Genomic DNA, 16,772 nt, shown 5'->3' with positions numbered 1-16,772 from the left:
AGAAAAAAAACCCAAAACCCTAGGATCTTTTAAGTAGATGACGCTTTCATAAGAACGGGATAATATCCTACTCGATGTATGAGAAAAATCTCAGGTTGGTAATACAGGAATTAATAAAAGGATGGAGTGGCTACAGTCTTAGATTTAGTTGACAATCTTCCATAAATACAGAAATTGTGTTTCTTCCGTCTCCACCCTGGCCCCTCCAATGACCTCTACATCTGAGGGGTAAAAAACTTTCAAGAGAACTCTCTCAACCAAGAAAATTAAAAATTGAGAAAAGCTGAAGTGCTTAAAAGGTCCTGACCCTGAATTCAGAACTGCTGTAACTTCCGGCAGTGGTAAGGCATCAGGATATAAAGGGCCCACCTACTTTGCCCCATCCACTCAGACTTACCCTACTCTTAGTACGCTCCAATTGATCACGTTGCTCACCCAGCTCTTCTATGATTTCTGAGCCAATCTGGTCAGTCTCTGTGGCAATCCGATGAGAACGCTCAATACTCTGGGTGGCCCGGTTCAGGCTGTCAGTGCCTTGCAGAAGCAATGCCCTTTGAGACTGTAGCCGATTCTGACCAGAAAATGGAACGGAAATATTAAACATCTCCCATCATAAATTCATTGCCAGCACATTCCTTATGACCCTTCTGATGTAAGAAGGGATATAGTGTGTGCAATGTTTACTTATTTTGAGAGACAGTGTGTGGGGGAGGGGCGGAGAGAGAGTTGGGGAGAGAATCTCAAGCAAACTCCATGCTGTCACTGCAGAGCCCAAAGCGGGGCTGGCTTGATCCCAGGAACGATGAGATCATGACCTGAGCCGAAATCAAGAGTTGGACACTAAGGGTGCCTGGGTGGCTCAGTCAGTTGTGTCCAACTTCGGCTCAGGTCCTGATCTCACGGTTCATGGGTTCAAGCCCCGTGTGAAGCTCTGTGCTGACAGCTCAAAGCTTGGAGCCTGCTTCCGATTCTGTCTCTCCCTCTCTCTCTGCCCTTCCCCGCCTGCAGTCTGCCTCTCTCTCAAAAAATAAACATTAAAAAATATCTTTTTAAATAAAGACTTGAGCGACCCGGGTGCCCCTCATTACTTTTAAGACAAACAAAGATGCTAATCAACTATAAGATTATATTCAAGGTCAGATGAAAGCACCTGGAATCCAATACAAGATGACATACCTTTCACTCCACTGGTTTTATACTTGTGATGCAAGAAAAGGAGGTTAAAAACAGAGCATTTTCCCTGTGTTTGTGATGAGGTTGCAATGATTTCATGTACTTTCTGGACTAACAATTTATGAGAGGCAGTGGCCCAGATGTGGGGTGCAGGAGCTATCTGAATATGCGTATAGCCTGTAACTTTTGACAGGACAACAAACCAACTAAATTCCATAGCCTTAGAAATAGATTAATTCACTGAAGATTCCCACCTGACTGGTACTGAGGATTAATGCACCATGAATAAGCTATTCATTTTTAGTACATTCAGACTTCAAAATGATTTGTGACACTACTACATTTTGGAAAACATTTAACTGGTTACAATCCTGGTAAGCCCCAAAAGAATTTCACCTCAGCCATACAAAACATAAACTCTTAAGTTGCCACACTGGTGACTACTCTCAGAGAAGGAGTTATCTGGGGCCAAGTAAGCTGCCCTAATTTCCCTAGTGCCCTAATTTCCTAAATCTCTGCCAAAGTTTTACTCCACCTATAATCCCAAGCACTGAAGGCATGATGACAGAAGTAGCCATTGTCAGCCAGAATTAACCACCGACAAATAGGAACAGTTAAGTTCTTAGCTATTAAAGCACTTATACATGCACCACTCAGAAAGGGGCCGGTTCACAGGGCCTATTACTGATGCCACCATCAGGCAGCCAAAATATTGGGTTTCTAGATGAGAAGTTTTCATATGTGGCATACAGGCCAGTGGATGATGGAACCACTGAATGTCACTGAAACTAATCCCAGTTAATTCAGCTCAAAAGAAGTAGGAATAAGGAATAAGGCTTTTTTTTTTTTTTAAATGAAAGATGGATATTTTTAACTGATTAGATTGAAGAGAAGGAAAAGACAGTAAGATCACATAAATCAACTCGAGGTCTGGAACAGTAATTCCAATGAAGGTGGTATGTATATTTAAATTGTTTTTATGACTCTGAAACTAGTAATTTTAAAGCAAATTATTGTTTGGCTTTATCTCCCCCCCCCCTTTTTTTTTGTTGGTTTATTTTTGGTAACAAATGACCAAAATCACTTTATACCTCTCATTTCACTTTAACAAGCTTCACCTATCTGCCTTTTCCCAGTCTCCCTTTACAAGTGAATTTTGAAACGTTTATATCATTTTTTTTTTTTTTTTTTAAATTTTTTTTAACGTTTATTTATTTTTGAGACAGAGAGAGACAGAGCATGAATGGGGGAGGGTCAGAGAGAGGGAGACACAGAATCTGAAACAGGCTCCAGGCTCTGAGCGGTCAGCACAGAGCCCGACGCGGGGCTCGAACTCACGGAGTGTGAGATCGTGACCTGAGCCGAAGTCGGCCGCTTAACCGACTGAGCCACCCAGGCGCCCCCGTTTATATCATTTTCAAATACTCCAGTTTGACACCAGTAAATGTCAGGCCAGTATCGTCTGAACTCTTCAACTATAGTCAGGACGCATCATCAAACAGGATTCTTTCTACACACATGTAATCTGCACTTACAGGCCCCGCCATTTCTTTCCCATGCTCCTGGCCAGGCCACCTGCCAGGCCATTTCTACTTTGCACAGTGGAATATAATTCCAAATGCAACACATTACATTTAGTCTTTGTAAACTTTTACTCCTTTAACTTCTCTAGATAGTTTCAGAATATAGATTTTCAACTCTGTCAGTCTAATTTGATAAATCAGAATACTGGGGTCTAGAGAGGCAGTCTGGCTTACTTTCTATTACAACTAAGTAAGCTGTGAGCCCCTTCCTGAAAGCGTGGGCTATCCTGATAAAAACCTAACTGAATTTTTTGAGCATATCTGAAAAAACTGGATTTATGGGTCAGAATACAAAGTCCAGATACAATAAGAAAAGGGAACTCTTGTATTCCTCCACTATATATCAAGCACTGTTTTATTAAAGATACAAAGAAATCTAAGCATGGTTGGTAAAGATCTGCCTTAAATAACAAGACAGGTGAGGGGCGCCTGGGTGGCTCAGTTGGTTAAGCATCCGACTTCAGCTCAGGTCATGATCTCACAGTCTGTGAGTTCAAGCCCTGCGTCGGGCCCTGTGCTGACAGCTCAGCCTGGAGCCTGCTTCGGATTCTGTGTCTCCCTCTCTCTCTGCCCCTCCCTGCTCATGCTCTGTCTCTCTCACTATCAAAAATGAATAAATGTTAAAAAAAAAAATTTAACAACAACAAAAAAATACAGGAGAGATGGTTACCCCAAGGCGGGAGGGGAACTGGATGCAGGAAAGAGGATAAGGTGGGAAGAATAAGAGTTCAATAAACACTGATAACATAAACTGTACTCGACGACATTGTGCCACAGGCCCTTGAGATAAAAAAAAAAAAAAAAAAAACACAGCTAAGGCTTACCATATGCTCATTCTCTACAGTGTATGTGCCATATTTCATGTCTCCTCGGCCCCCAGGTGTGGCTGTCAAAGGTGTGCTTCTCACTTCCCGATGGAGTTTAGCAAGGTCCTTCCGGTAGGTTCGAAGCTTAGACATCATAGGGTTACGGAAAGACAGAGGTGCATAACGTAGTTCCTCTTCCATCTCTGCCAGCTAGGAAGGCAGAAAGTGAGTAGACAGCCTGGTTCTTTTCTCTCTCATCTGGGCACATGCCTAGTATGGACTAATCAAACCACAGACAACTGCAAATAAGTATTCAACCATATGTTCCATGAGGGCAGGGACCACATGTGATCTGTTCACCTCATTATTCTGAGTGCCTGGCACAGTGCCTAGCATGCATAGAACAGGCATTCAAGAAATATGTGATGAATGAGTGAAAAAAACTAACAAGCCCCTTATATCTGACTAAACATTTTTATATGTATTATCTCATTTAATCTTCCCTGTCCTCAATAAGGTAGTAAATACTACTTCTATTTCATATGTAAGAATTGAAGAAATGTACTCAAGATAACACAATAAGGGAAGTCAGGATTCAAAATCTTCAAATTGCCTTTCCAGTATACCAAATTCTTAAGCTGTTATAGTTCAAGTACTCTCATGAAACACTTTGAAGTCTACTGTACTAAAAATGATAGGGGTCTGGCATGAGGTTTCTTCCTTCCTCTTCTTTTGGAAAATCAATTGTTTGTCTCCATGTCCTATATAACCAGGGGTCCACATGAGATCTCCATTTTATTGGGTAAGTAAAATATAACACTCAGACATGTTCACAAGAGCCATAAATTATTTTCATCTGCCTGGGATGGCCAAAGTTGGATTGGTTAATTTTACTAAGTTCAGAGAAAAGTATCTAAGCACCAAACAAATAAATTGGTATTAGCTGAAAGATGTTTAACATTCTACAAAGATATTAACCAAAAAAAGAAGACTGATTCTATAACTGGTATCCTGCAGATGCCCAGATTTACACAGGAATTAAGAAGAGTTTCTAGTATGTCCACTGTGAAGGAGATAGTTTCCACCGTTTCCACAATCTGGTGGCCTGACTTTATCCATTCATCCATCGGTGGACATTTGGGCTCTTTCCATACTTTGGCTATTGGAACCTGGATTTTACCCCCAAATTCCTGAAAGGGTTTGATGAAGCTAGAGGATAAGGATATGGAGAGAGAGGGACACTACTTCTAAAAAATAAGGTTTTGTTTTGTTTTTAAAGAAAAGCTATAGATTAAGAGAGAAGCAGTTGTTAAATTGCTCGGCAGCCTGGACCAACATTTGACCAGCCCACTTTGGGTCCTGACTGGAAACCTGTCCAGTCCATGCATGCCCTGCCCAAGGAACCAAATCCAGCCACTATGCTTGTTTGTTTGCTTTCTCTTTCTCTCATTTAATTAATTTATTTTTATTATTTCAGCTTTTATTAATAAAACTAAACTCAAGGCAACTGCTTGGTTCTTGCATTTGATCTGACCATATACCAGACAAGTGGTTCTTTATGATGACTTAGGGGAGAAATGTCAATATACAGACAGGTTCCATCAAAACTGGGATGTTGCAATATCTAATAAAGTTAGGTAAATGAAATTAAAGAGAACATATTTTATATTAAAAACCAGAAATCTCCCCCTCTAATATCAGGGGATTCCTTTAACAGTCTTCAACGTGTTTGTCAAGATCAATCATATTCACTATGTTGTCTTTTTTTTTTCCAACTTTTTTTTTTTTTTTTGGGACAGAGAGAGACAGAGCATGAACGGGGGAGGGACAGAGAGAGAGGGAGACACAGAATCGGAAACAGGCTCCAGGCTCTGAGCCATCAGCCCAGAGCCCGACGCGGGGCTCGAACTCCCGGACCGCGAGATCGTGACCTGGCTGAAGTCGGACGCTTAACCGACTGCGCCACCCAGGCGCCCCTCACTAGGTTGTCTTTTAAAACAGCAGAAGGGAAGTACAACCACTTCTGAGGTACATTTTTTGTGATAATAATTTTAACAAAGAAGAATAACTCATCTTAATGGCCAGCTTTTAAAATTTCATTTTAAAAGACCACCCAGGTAGGGGCAACCAGGTGGCTCACTCGGTTAAGAACCCAACTTCAGCTCAGGTAATGATCTTGCGGTTCATGAGTTTGAGCCCCGCATTGGTCTCTGTGCTGACAGTTCAGAGCCTGGAGCCTGTTTTGGATCTGTGTCTCCCTCTCTGCTCCTCCCCAACTCGTGCTCTGTCTGTCTGTCTCTCTCTCAAAAATAAACAAACATTACGGGGCGCCTGGGTGGCGCAGTCGGTTAAGCGTCCGACTTCAGCCAGGTCATGATCTCGCGGTCCGTGAGTTCGAGCCCCGCGTCAGGCCCTGGGCTGATGGCTCGGAGCCTGGAGCCTGTTTCCGATTCTGTGTCTCCCTCTCTCTCTGCCCCTCCCCCGTTCATGCTCTGTCTCTCTCTGTCCCAAAAATAAATAAAAAACGTTGAAAAAAAAATTTTTTTTTTAAATAAAAAAAAAAAAATAAACAAACATTAAAAGACCACCCAGGTAAAGGTTTGAGAATGCCCTTACTACTCACATCAGGAATGTATTATATCAAATACTAATTTTAAGAGAGTAAGCTTTACCCATTTGTGTTTGTCAAATCCTCTCATCACTCACCCCATCAACTGGCCTCACTTAGTAAGAAATAATCCAAATCAAGATCAATACACAGGAACATTTAATCTGTGGTCGGGTAATAATTCTGGAAAAGACTAACTCCAGGTAGAAGAAATAAGGACTTGCTCCCTGTTCTTACCGTTTCATTTGCTTCCTGTTGCTTTTCATCAAAATCTCTGATCAGTTTTTTCTTCTCTTCTGGAAAAGGTAAACAAGTTTCAAGAGTTCAGGCCTGCCTTCCATATATTTGTGGAGGTCATTCTCTCTGCTTACAGTAAATTCCCCAACCCTCTCTCCTGATGGGGTAACAGTACTTAATCACCTCTAAAAAGCATTTAGACATGTACAGGAACTTGTTATCACAACGATGGGGGAGTGAAGGAAGTGGGTATTACGAATGGCATTTAGGGTCCAGGGAACAAAAATATCCATGCTTGGGACACTCCTGAATTATCTGGCCCCAAAGGTCAAGATTATTCTACTATGAAACACTATAGGTCTAAGTTAATTACTGTCAATCTATTTTTCCCAAGAGGGATCAGGCACACCATCAACAAGAATGTTTAACAATACTGATGTTCTAAATTCTTGTTCCCACGTTCACCTCCACTGTGAAACATTTCTCTGTATTAACCCTCATCCACTGCTTTTCTGCAAAACAAATTCAAGACTCACGTATTCTGCTTGCTGGGGAGACTGCATGGTATGGTACATATTTCTCAGCCGTATCCATTGGCGGTGATATGTAAAATGATGCAAATACCACGGACTCACACAGTGAGAAAATCATTCCCTTTGCAATTCTCTTTCAATCTTTTGCATTAGGTCATTTCAGTGCTAGTATGTCTTTAATACCTAAAAATTACTAATCTCTTTTAACAAAAATAGAATAGGCTTCAGCTTCCAACCAGTAACATTTAACTAAAACAGCATTGTTTTGCCTGGACTGTATTTTTCAGATCATTTAGATAGGTCTCCAAGAGTTTCCACTTAAGAGATCTATCATTCCATCACAAAACAGTGCAATATAAGGGCACCTGGGTGGCTCACTCAGTTAAGCATCTGACTTCAGCTCACGTCATGATCTCACAGTTTGAACCCTGCATTGGGTGAACTTGAGCCCCACTTCGGGTGAGCCCTGCTTATCTCTCTCTCCCTCTCTCTCTGCCCTTCACTCATTTGCACCCCCTCTCAAAAAAACAAAAAAACAAAACCAGTGCACTACACATTCTTTTCAGGTGTACATGGAATATTTTCTAGGATGTTATTAGGCCACAAAATAAGTCTCAATAAATTTTTTAAAAAGACCAAAATTATATCATGCATCTTTTCCATCCACAATGGTACAAAACCAGAAATCAACCACAGAATAAATTTGGAAAGAACATAAATATATAGAGAGGGTAAATAACATGCTACTGAACAACGAATGGGTCAACCAAGAAATCAAAAAGGATATCAAAAAATACTTGGAGACACCACTAGTGTTGGCAAGGATGTAGAGAAAAAGGAACCCTCATGTACTGTTGGTGGGAATGCAAACTGGTGCAGCCACTGTAGAAAATCATACAGAGTTTCCTCAAAAAGATAAAAATAGAACTCCCCTACAATCCAGTAAATCCACTACTGGGTATTGGCCCAAAGAAAACAGAAGCACTAATTCAAACAGATCTATGCACCTGTATGTTTACTGTAGCATTATTTACACTAGCCAAGAAACATGGAAGCAACCCAAGTGTCCACCCACAGATGAATGGATAAGATGATGTGAGACACACACACACACACACACACACACACACACACACACACACACACAAATGCCACAAAAAAGAATGAGGGGCGCCTGGGTGGATCAGTTGGTTAAGCGTCCAACTTCAGCTCAGGTCATGATCTTGCAGTTTGTGGGTTCAAGCCCCACACTGGGCTATGTGCTGACAGCTCAGAGCCCGGAGCCTATTTCAGATTCTGTGTCTCCTTCTCTCTCTCTGCCCCTCCCCTTCTCCCGCTCACACGTGCGCTCTCTCTTTTCTCTCTAAAATAAACATTAAAAAAAAAAAAAAAACGAATGAAATCTTGCTTTTGCAATGACATAGATGGATCTAGATGGTATAATGCTATGAAATAAGTCAGTTAGAGAAAGATAAATACCATATGATTTCACTCATATGTGGAATTTAAGAAACAAACAAAACAGAAAAAAAGAAACAAAAACAGATGCTAAATATAGAGAACAACCTGGTGATTTCCAGAGGGGAGGCAGGAGGGAGATTAGGTAAAATAGATGAAGGAGATTATAAGAGTACACATCATGATGAGCACTGAGTAGTGTATACAATTACTGAATCAGTATACTGTGCACCTGAAACTAATATAACACTGTATGTTAATTACACTGGGATTAAAAAAAAAATACATGGAAACAAATAAAACTCAATAGTCTAAAACTGTTGGGATGCAGCAAAAGCTGTTCAAAGAGGGAAGTTTACAGCAATACAGACCTATCAACAAACAAATTCTCAAAGAAATAACCTAATATTACACCTAAAGGAGCCAGGAAAAGAACAAAGCCCAAAGCCAGTAGAAGAAAGGAAATAATAAAGATTAGCACAGAAATAAATTAAATACAGGCAAATAAAAGCAAAACCCCTAAAACAACAGAGTGCCTTACACCTAAAGGAGCTAGAAAAAGAACAAACAAAACCTAAAGGAAATAATAAAGATTAGAGCAGAAATAAATGATAAAGAAACAAAAACCAAAAGAACTGATCAATGAAACTAGGAGCTCATTCTTTGAAAAAAAATCAATAAAACTGATAAACCTCTAGCCAGACTTATCAAGAGAAAAAAAGAGTACTCAAATAAATAAAATCACAAATGAGAGAGGAGATATAACAACACCACAGAAATACAATTATGAGAATATTATGAGAAACTACATGCTGGGGCACCTGGGTAGCTCAGTCGGTTGAGCATCTGACTCTTGATTTTGGCTCAGGTCATGATCACACAGTTGTGGGATCAAGCCCTGCATCAGGCTCACTTCTGAGCGTGGACCCTGCTTGGGATTCTCTCTTTTCCTCTCTCTCTGCCCCTCCCCTGCTCGTATGCACATGTGTGCATGCTCTCTCTCTTTCTCAAAAATAAAAAAAGGGGCTCCTGGGTGGCTCAGTCAGTTAAGCATCCGACTTTGGCTCAGGTCATGATCTCGTGGTTTGTGGGTTCGAGCCCTGCATCAGGCTCTGTGCTGACAGCTCAGAGCCCAGAGCCTGCTTCAGATTCTGTGTTTCCTCTCTCTGCCCCTCCCCACTGGTGCTCTGTCTCTATCAAAAATAAATAAACGTAAAAAAAAATTAAAAAAAAAACTATATGCCAACAAACTGGAAAACCTAGAATAAGTGGATAAAGTCTGAGAAACATAAATTACCAAAACTGAAACAGGAAGACAGAAAATTTGAACAGACTGATTACCAGAAAAGAAACTGAATCTGTAATCAATAAACTCTCAACAAAGTCCAAGATCAGATAGCTTCCCAGGTGAATTCTACCTAACATTTAAAGAACAGTTAATACCTATTCTTCTCAAACTATTCAAAAAAATAGAAAAGGAAGGAAATCTTCCAAAATCCATTCTATGAGGCCAGCATTAACCTGATATCAAAACCAGATAAAGACACGACAAAAAATGAGAACTACAGGCCAGTATCTAGATATAACATAGATATTATGTTAACATATTTTAACATAGATATAAAAATACTCAACAAAATACTAGCAACCCAAATCCAACAATACATTAAAAAAGTCATTCACCACAATCAAGAGGGTTTATTCCAGGGATACAAGGATGATTCAATATTTGGAAATGAATCGTGATACATCACATCAATAAGAGAAAGAATAAAAACCATATGATGAACTTGGTAGATGCAGAAAAAGCATTTGACTAAGTACAACATCCATTCATGATAAACACTTTCAACAAAGTAGGTTTAGAGAGAACATACCTCAACATAATAAAGGCCATATGTGAAAAACCCACAGCTAACATCATACTCAATGGTGAAAAATTGAGAGCTTTTCCTCTAAGATTGGGAACAAGACAAAGATGCCCACTCTCACAATTTCTTTTAATGTTTTATTTTTGAGAGTGAAAGAAAGAGTGTGCGTGCATGTGGGAGGGACGGAGAGAAAAAGGGAAAGAAAGAATCCCAAGCAGTCTCCGTGCTGTCAGTGCAGAGCCCAAAGCAGGGCTTGTTCCCAAGAACTGTGAGATCATGAACTGAACCAAAAACAAGAGTAGGATGCTTAACCCACTGAGCCACCCAGGCACCCCTATTTTCTTTTTCTTCTTCTTTTAGAGAGACTGTGCACATGAGCAGAGGAGAGAGGCAGAGGAATAGAGAGAATCTTTTTTTTTTTTTTAATGTTTTTATTTATTTTTGAGACACAGAGAGACAGAGCATGAACGGGGGAGGGTCAGAGAGAGAGGGAGACACAGAATCTGAAGCAGGCTCCAGGCTCTGAGCCATCAGCCCAGAGCCCGACGCGGGGCTCGAACTCACGGACTGTGAGATCATGACCTGAGCTGAAGTCGGACGCCTAACCGACTGAGCCACCCAGGCGCCCCGAATAGAGAGAATCTTAAACAGGCTACACACTGAGCATGGAGCCTGACACGGGGCTTGGTCCCATAACCCTGGGATCATGACCAGAGCCAAAACCAAGAGTCGGATGCTCAACCAACTGAGCCACCCAGGTGCCCCTCAGATGACATGATTCTATATACAGAAAACCCTAAAGACCCCACCAAAAAACTACCAGAATAAGTGAATAAGTGAATTCAGTAAAGTCATAACTTACAAAATTAATATACAGTGGGGCGCCTGGGAGGCTCAGCCAGTTAAGCGCCTGACTTCAGCTCAGGTTGTGATCTCGCAGTCCGTGGGTTCGAGCCCCGTTTTGGGCTCTGTGCTGACAGCTCGGAGCCTGGAGCCTGCTTTGGATTCTGTGTCTCCCTCTCTCTCTGCCCCTCCCCTGCTCATGCTCTGTCTCTGTCTCAAAAATAAATAAAAACATTTTTAAAAAATTTCAAAATTAATATACAGAAATCTGTTGCATTTCTATACACTAATGATGAAGTAGCAGAAAGAGAAATTAAGAAAACAATCCCATTCACAATCACACCAAAACTAACAAATCACGTAGGACTAAACTTAACCAATGAGATTAGGACCTGTATTCTGAAACTATAAAACACTAATAAAAACAAATTGAATATGATGCAAATAAATGAAAATATATTCAATGCAATTCCTATCAAAACACCAACAGCATTTATCATAGAACTTGAACAAATGATATTAAAATCTGTATGGAACCACTAAAGACCCTGAGTAGCCAAAGCAATCTTGAAAAAGAACAAAGCTAGTGGTATCACAATCCCAGATTTCAAGACATACTACAAAGCTGTTGTAATCAAATAGTATGATACTGGCACAAAAACAGACACATAGATCAATGGAACAGAACAGAGAACACAGAAATAAACCCACACTTATCTGATCAATTCATCTAAGACAAAGGAGGCAAGAATAAATAATGGGAAAAAGTCTCTTCAACAAATGGTGCTGGACAAACTGGACAGCTATATGTAAAAGAATGACACTGACCATTTCCTTACACCATACACAAAAATAATGGATTAAAGACCTAAATGTGAAACTTGGAACTGTAAAACTCCTAGAAGAAAACATAAGCAGTAATTTCTTTTACATCAGCCACATAAATACTTTTCTAGATATGCTTCTTCAGGCAAGGGAAACAAAAACAAAATGAAATTACTGGGACTACACCAAAATAAAAAGCTTTGCACAGCGAAGTAAACCATCCACAAAACAAAAAGGCAACCTATTGAATGGGAAAAGATGTTTGGATATAGTATATCCAATAAGGGGATAATATCCAAACTAAACACAAGAAAACCCAAATAATCCAATTAAAAATGGGCAGAGGACCTGAACAATCATTTTTCCAAAGAAGACATACAAATGCCCAACAGACACATGAAAAGATTGTCAACATCACTGACCAGCAGGGAAATGCAAATCAAAACCACAATGAGAGATCACCTTACACGGTCAGAATGGCTAAAACAAAAAACACAAGAAATAACATGTGTTGGTGAGGATGTGGAGTAAAAAGAACACTCATGAACTGTTGTTGGGAATGTAAACTGGTGCAGCTACACCAAGGAAAACACTATGGAGGTTCCTCAAAAAATTAAAAATAGAATCACCATATGATATGATCCAGTAATTCCACTATGGGGTATTTACCCAAAGGAAACAAAAACACTAATTTGAAAAGATATATGCACCTCTATGTTTACTGCAGCATTATTTAAGAAAACTAAGATATGGAAGCAACAACCCAAGTGTCCATCCACAGATAAATGCATTAAGAAGATGTGGAGGGTGTGTGTGTGTGTGCGCATGCGTGTGTGTGTGGTGTGTATAAAATGGAATATTATTGGGGCCCTGGGTGGCTCAGGCGATTGAGCGTCTGACTTGGGCTCAGGTCATGATCTCACAGCTCATGAGTTCGAGACCCACGTCAGGCTCTGCGCTGACAGCTCGGAGCCTGGAGCCTGCTTCAGATTCTGTGTCTCCCTCTCTCTCTGCCCCTCCCCTGCTCATGCTCTGTCCCTCTCTCTCTCTCAAAAATAAATATTCAAAAAAATTTTTTTAAATAAAAAAATAAAATGGAATATTATTATTCGTCCATAAAAAAAATGAGATCTTACCATTTGCAACAAGAAGGATAGATCTAGAGGGTATAATGTTAAGTGAAATAAGTCAGAAAACAAAAGGCAAATACCACACAATTTCACTCATTTTTTGCAATTTAAGAAACAAAACAAATGAACAAAATTAAAAAGAAACAAAAAAAGATTCTTTTTTTCTAAACGTTTATTTAGTTTGGGAGAGAGTATGTATGTGTGCACACAAGGCAGAGAGGGCAGAGGGCACTCTGCCTCTCTGTGCTATCAGTGCAGAGCCTGATGTGGGGCTTGATCCCACCAACTGTAAGTTCATGACCTGAGCTGAAATCAAGAGTCAGACACTTAACCAACTGAGCCAGTCAGGTGCCCTGAAAAAAAACAGATTCTTAAATACAGAGAACAAACTGATGGCTGCCAGAGGGGAAGTGGATGTGAGGATGGGTGAAATAGATAAAGGGGATTAAGAAGTACGCTTCTCTTGATGAGCACTACATAATGTATTAAACTGTTGAATTGTTATATTGTACACTTGAAACTAATATAACACCGTACGTTAATTATACCTAAAAAAAGTCAATATAAAAATAAATTTAAAAAAATTAAGGTAAGTATTAATAGCTGGAGAATTGAAATTTACGTAAAATAAACAATCAAATACTTCAAACTAAAAAAAAAAGATTTTCGAGGCACCTGGGTGGCTCAGTCAATTTAGTATCCAACTTCGGCTCAGGTCGTGATCTCACGGCTTGTGAATTCAAGCCCCATGTTGGGCTCTGTGCTGACAGCTCAGAGAGTGGAGCCTGGATTTTGTGTGTGTGTGTGTGTCTCTCTCTCTCTCTGTCCCTCCCCCATTCATGCTCTGTCTCTCTCTCTCAAAAACAAGTAAACATTAAATAAATAAATAAATAAATAAATAAATAGATTATTTAAATGGTAATATAAAATTTCCTTTTAAAATAACTGTATGTATTAAATATATGTTGTAAGAAATAAGTTGATATACAAATGATTAAGTAACAGTAAAAATGGTACTTGGACCGGCATAATATCACCTGGTAAAACATTTGTGAAAGAGGGAACCACTGGTAAGAAAAGGAGTTAGATTCTGGTCCTTTCCTTGGAGTTGACTCAACATCTAATATGGTGGGGCGCCTGGGTGGCGCAGTCGGTTAAGCGTCCGACTTCAGCCAGGTCACGATCTCGCGGTCCGTGAGTTCGAGCCCCGCGTCGGGCTCTGGGCTGATGGCTCAGAGCCTGGAGCCTGTTTCCGATTCTGTGTCTCCCTCTCTCTGCCCCTCCCCTGTTCATGCTCTGTCTCTCTCTGTCCCAAAAATAAATAAACGTTGAAAAAAAAAAATTAAAAAAAAAAACAAAAAAAACAAAAAAAACCCCATCTAATATGGGTAATAATTCTTCATCTCTTTGGGACCAGACCTCCTTCCTTAGCTATAAAACAAGTAGGTAGCTTATCTCTTCATATGTAACAAGCAAAAATTATCCCTACTTATGAGCAGCTTGATTTCTGAAAATGTGTCCAAATGAATGTTCTCCCTGAAAATCTACACATAATCTACCTATTCCACAAAGTTACCACTGCTTACATTATTTTTTTTGAGCTCATCTTTTGAAATTATCTTCACAATCTGGGGATACAGTCTTTTTTTTTTTTCAATTTTGGTAAAATTTACATACAAGTTATCATTTTGACCTTTTTTAAAAAAAATTTTTTTAGCTTAATATTTATTTTGAGAGAGACAGCATGTGCACACGAGCCAGGGAGGGGCAGACAGACAGCAGGAGAGGGAGAATCCCAAGCAGGCTTTGCACTGTCAGCAAACTGTGAGATCATGACCTGAGCCAAAATCAAGAGTTGGACACTTAACCAACTGAACCACCCAGTCACCCCTTGACCTTTTATAAGTATACAGCTAGCTAAGGGGCAGTAAGTACATTCACATTGTTGTGCAATCATCACCACTACCCCATCTCCAGAACCTTTCCACTACCCCAAACTGAAACTCATACCCAATGAACACTAATTCTCCACCTCCTATCCCCCCAGACTCTGGTAACCACCATTTTACTTCTGTATCTGTGAATTTGACTAGGCTAGGTATCTCCTACAAAAGGAATCATAAAATATTTGTCCTTTTGTGCCCAGCTTATTTCACTTACCATAAGGTCCTCAAAGTTCATTCATGTTGCAGCATGTGTATGGGGACAAGGTCTTTTAAAGTTATATTATTTTTCATTCACTGTGACTCCTAAATACAAGCCAGCACTTCATCGATTGAAGGAAGGACAATTTTTTCCAATGCCAAAGAAAACAGCTGAGTTGGGCTTATGGAGGGATGGCATGTGGGTATTCAATATGCTATCCTCAGATTTTCTGGCGTAATTTTCTTTACTCTGGTTTTCATCCTAAGCCTTCACATTCGAACCCAATCCCATGTAAAATATAATGCCACAGTAATGCCTTATATGGATTTACATTTTGATAATCACAATAGCATCTAGCATGTCAGTCGTCTGCTGCTTTTTAAGTGATCATAAACCATTCTGGATGTGTACATTCTATATTCTCAATTGGAAATCCAGTTCCTCCAGAACAGGGAAATTTACTTTTTCTTTTTAAGCCCCATAGCTTCTAGAACTGTAAACCTAGTAGTGTGCTCCTTGGATGTTACTACTACCTACAGGAGTAAATGACAATGTACTTTTTACTATGCCTCCTTTACGTTGACATTCCCTTAATATATACAAGATACTCCAGGTGAACCATTTCTGACTCTACACCGCTCACAAATGAGGCTTTGTTGCTGTTTTAAATAGTAAGAAGTTCAGCCATGGCAAATGGTCTGCACCTTGACCATCCACGATGTGACTGAAGTAAGCACAAAAGCAGCTGTCACTATCCCTGAATAGGCTATGTTTTCAGCCACCAGCAGTGAAATATTATCTGCAGTCAAGAATGGCTACTTCCATGGAGAAATATCATATTACTTTGTAATAAGCTGTTGCTTAGTGTCACCACTCCTCTGAATAGGCACATCTCCAAACTTGAGCACACTCACTTCTGATCCAAGGCACACAGTATGAAGAACTATTCCACATATAAGTGCATTCCCCCTTCCTCGCTCTGATTTTTCTACAACTGTTAGTCATAAAGTTTCCTCCTTTATTAAAGATATGAAAATCTGCATCTTTAAACAAATTTTTTAATGTTTGTTTATTTTTGAGAGAGAGAGAGAGCGAGACAGAGCATGAGGGCGGAGAGACAGAGACACTGAATCTGAAGCAGACCTCAGGCTCTGAGCTGAAGTCAGCACAGAGCCAGATGCAGGGCTTGAACCAGTGAACCATGAGATCATGACCTGAGCTGAAGTCAGACGCTTAACCAACTGAGCCACCCAGGCCCCCTGAAAATCTGCATTTTTAAGAGGCAAACTCTAGAATGATTCAAAGAAAATGGTTACATAAATAAGAGTAGGAGGCAAAGAGGTAGCTCACAGAATACTGATCCTTTCACTAACTTCTTTCTCTTCATGATTCTGTTATGCTCAGTCTTTTTGGAATTGGGATACTCCCACTCTTTACCTAAAATCATGACATACTTTCTCCTAGGAGTTCTCTACAGCCTATATACTTTTAAAAGAAATACGCTCTTTTTGAAAACAATTTTAAGACTTTCACATTGTGAGATCCTTTATGGAATCCTAA

At 39.9% G+C, this 16,772-nt stretch overlaps 1 protein-coding gene across 2 annotated transcripts in view; it reads right to left on the bottom strand.

The window, feature by feature from the left end:
- VTI1B (vesicle transport through interaction with t-SNAREs 1B) overlaps positions 1-16,772 on the bottom strand; it is a 32,296-nt gene that overhangs the window by 3,032 nt on the left and 12,492 nt on the right. For both annotated transcript variants that reach the window (XM_025918493.2, XM_086709461.1), the window contains exons 2-4: positions 6,408-6,466; positions 3,581-3,772; positions 398-571 (exon numbers count right to left, since the gene is read on the bottom strand). In XM_025918493.2, the coding sequence (XP_025774278.1) occupies positions 398-571; positions 3,581-3,772; positions 6,408-6,466 (425 nt within the window). The remainder of the gene's footprint in view (positions 1-397; positions 572-3,580; positions 3,773-6,407; positions 6,467-16,772) is intronic.

Source organism: Puma concolor, chromosome B3, assembly GCF_028749965.1.
Source record: "Puma concolor isolate L17-30 chromosome B3, mPumCon1.1.hap2, whole genome shotgun sequence".
NCBI lineage: Eukaryota > Metazoa > Chordata > Mammalia > Carnivora > Felidae > Puma > Puma concolor.
Note: the sequence above shows the minus strand (reverse complement) of the source record. Positions and strands in the feature narration are given on the sequence as shown.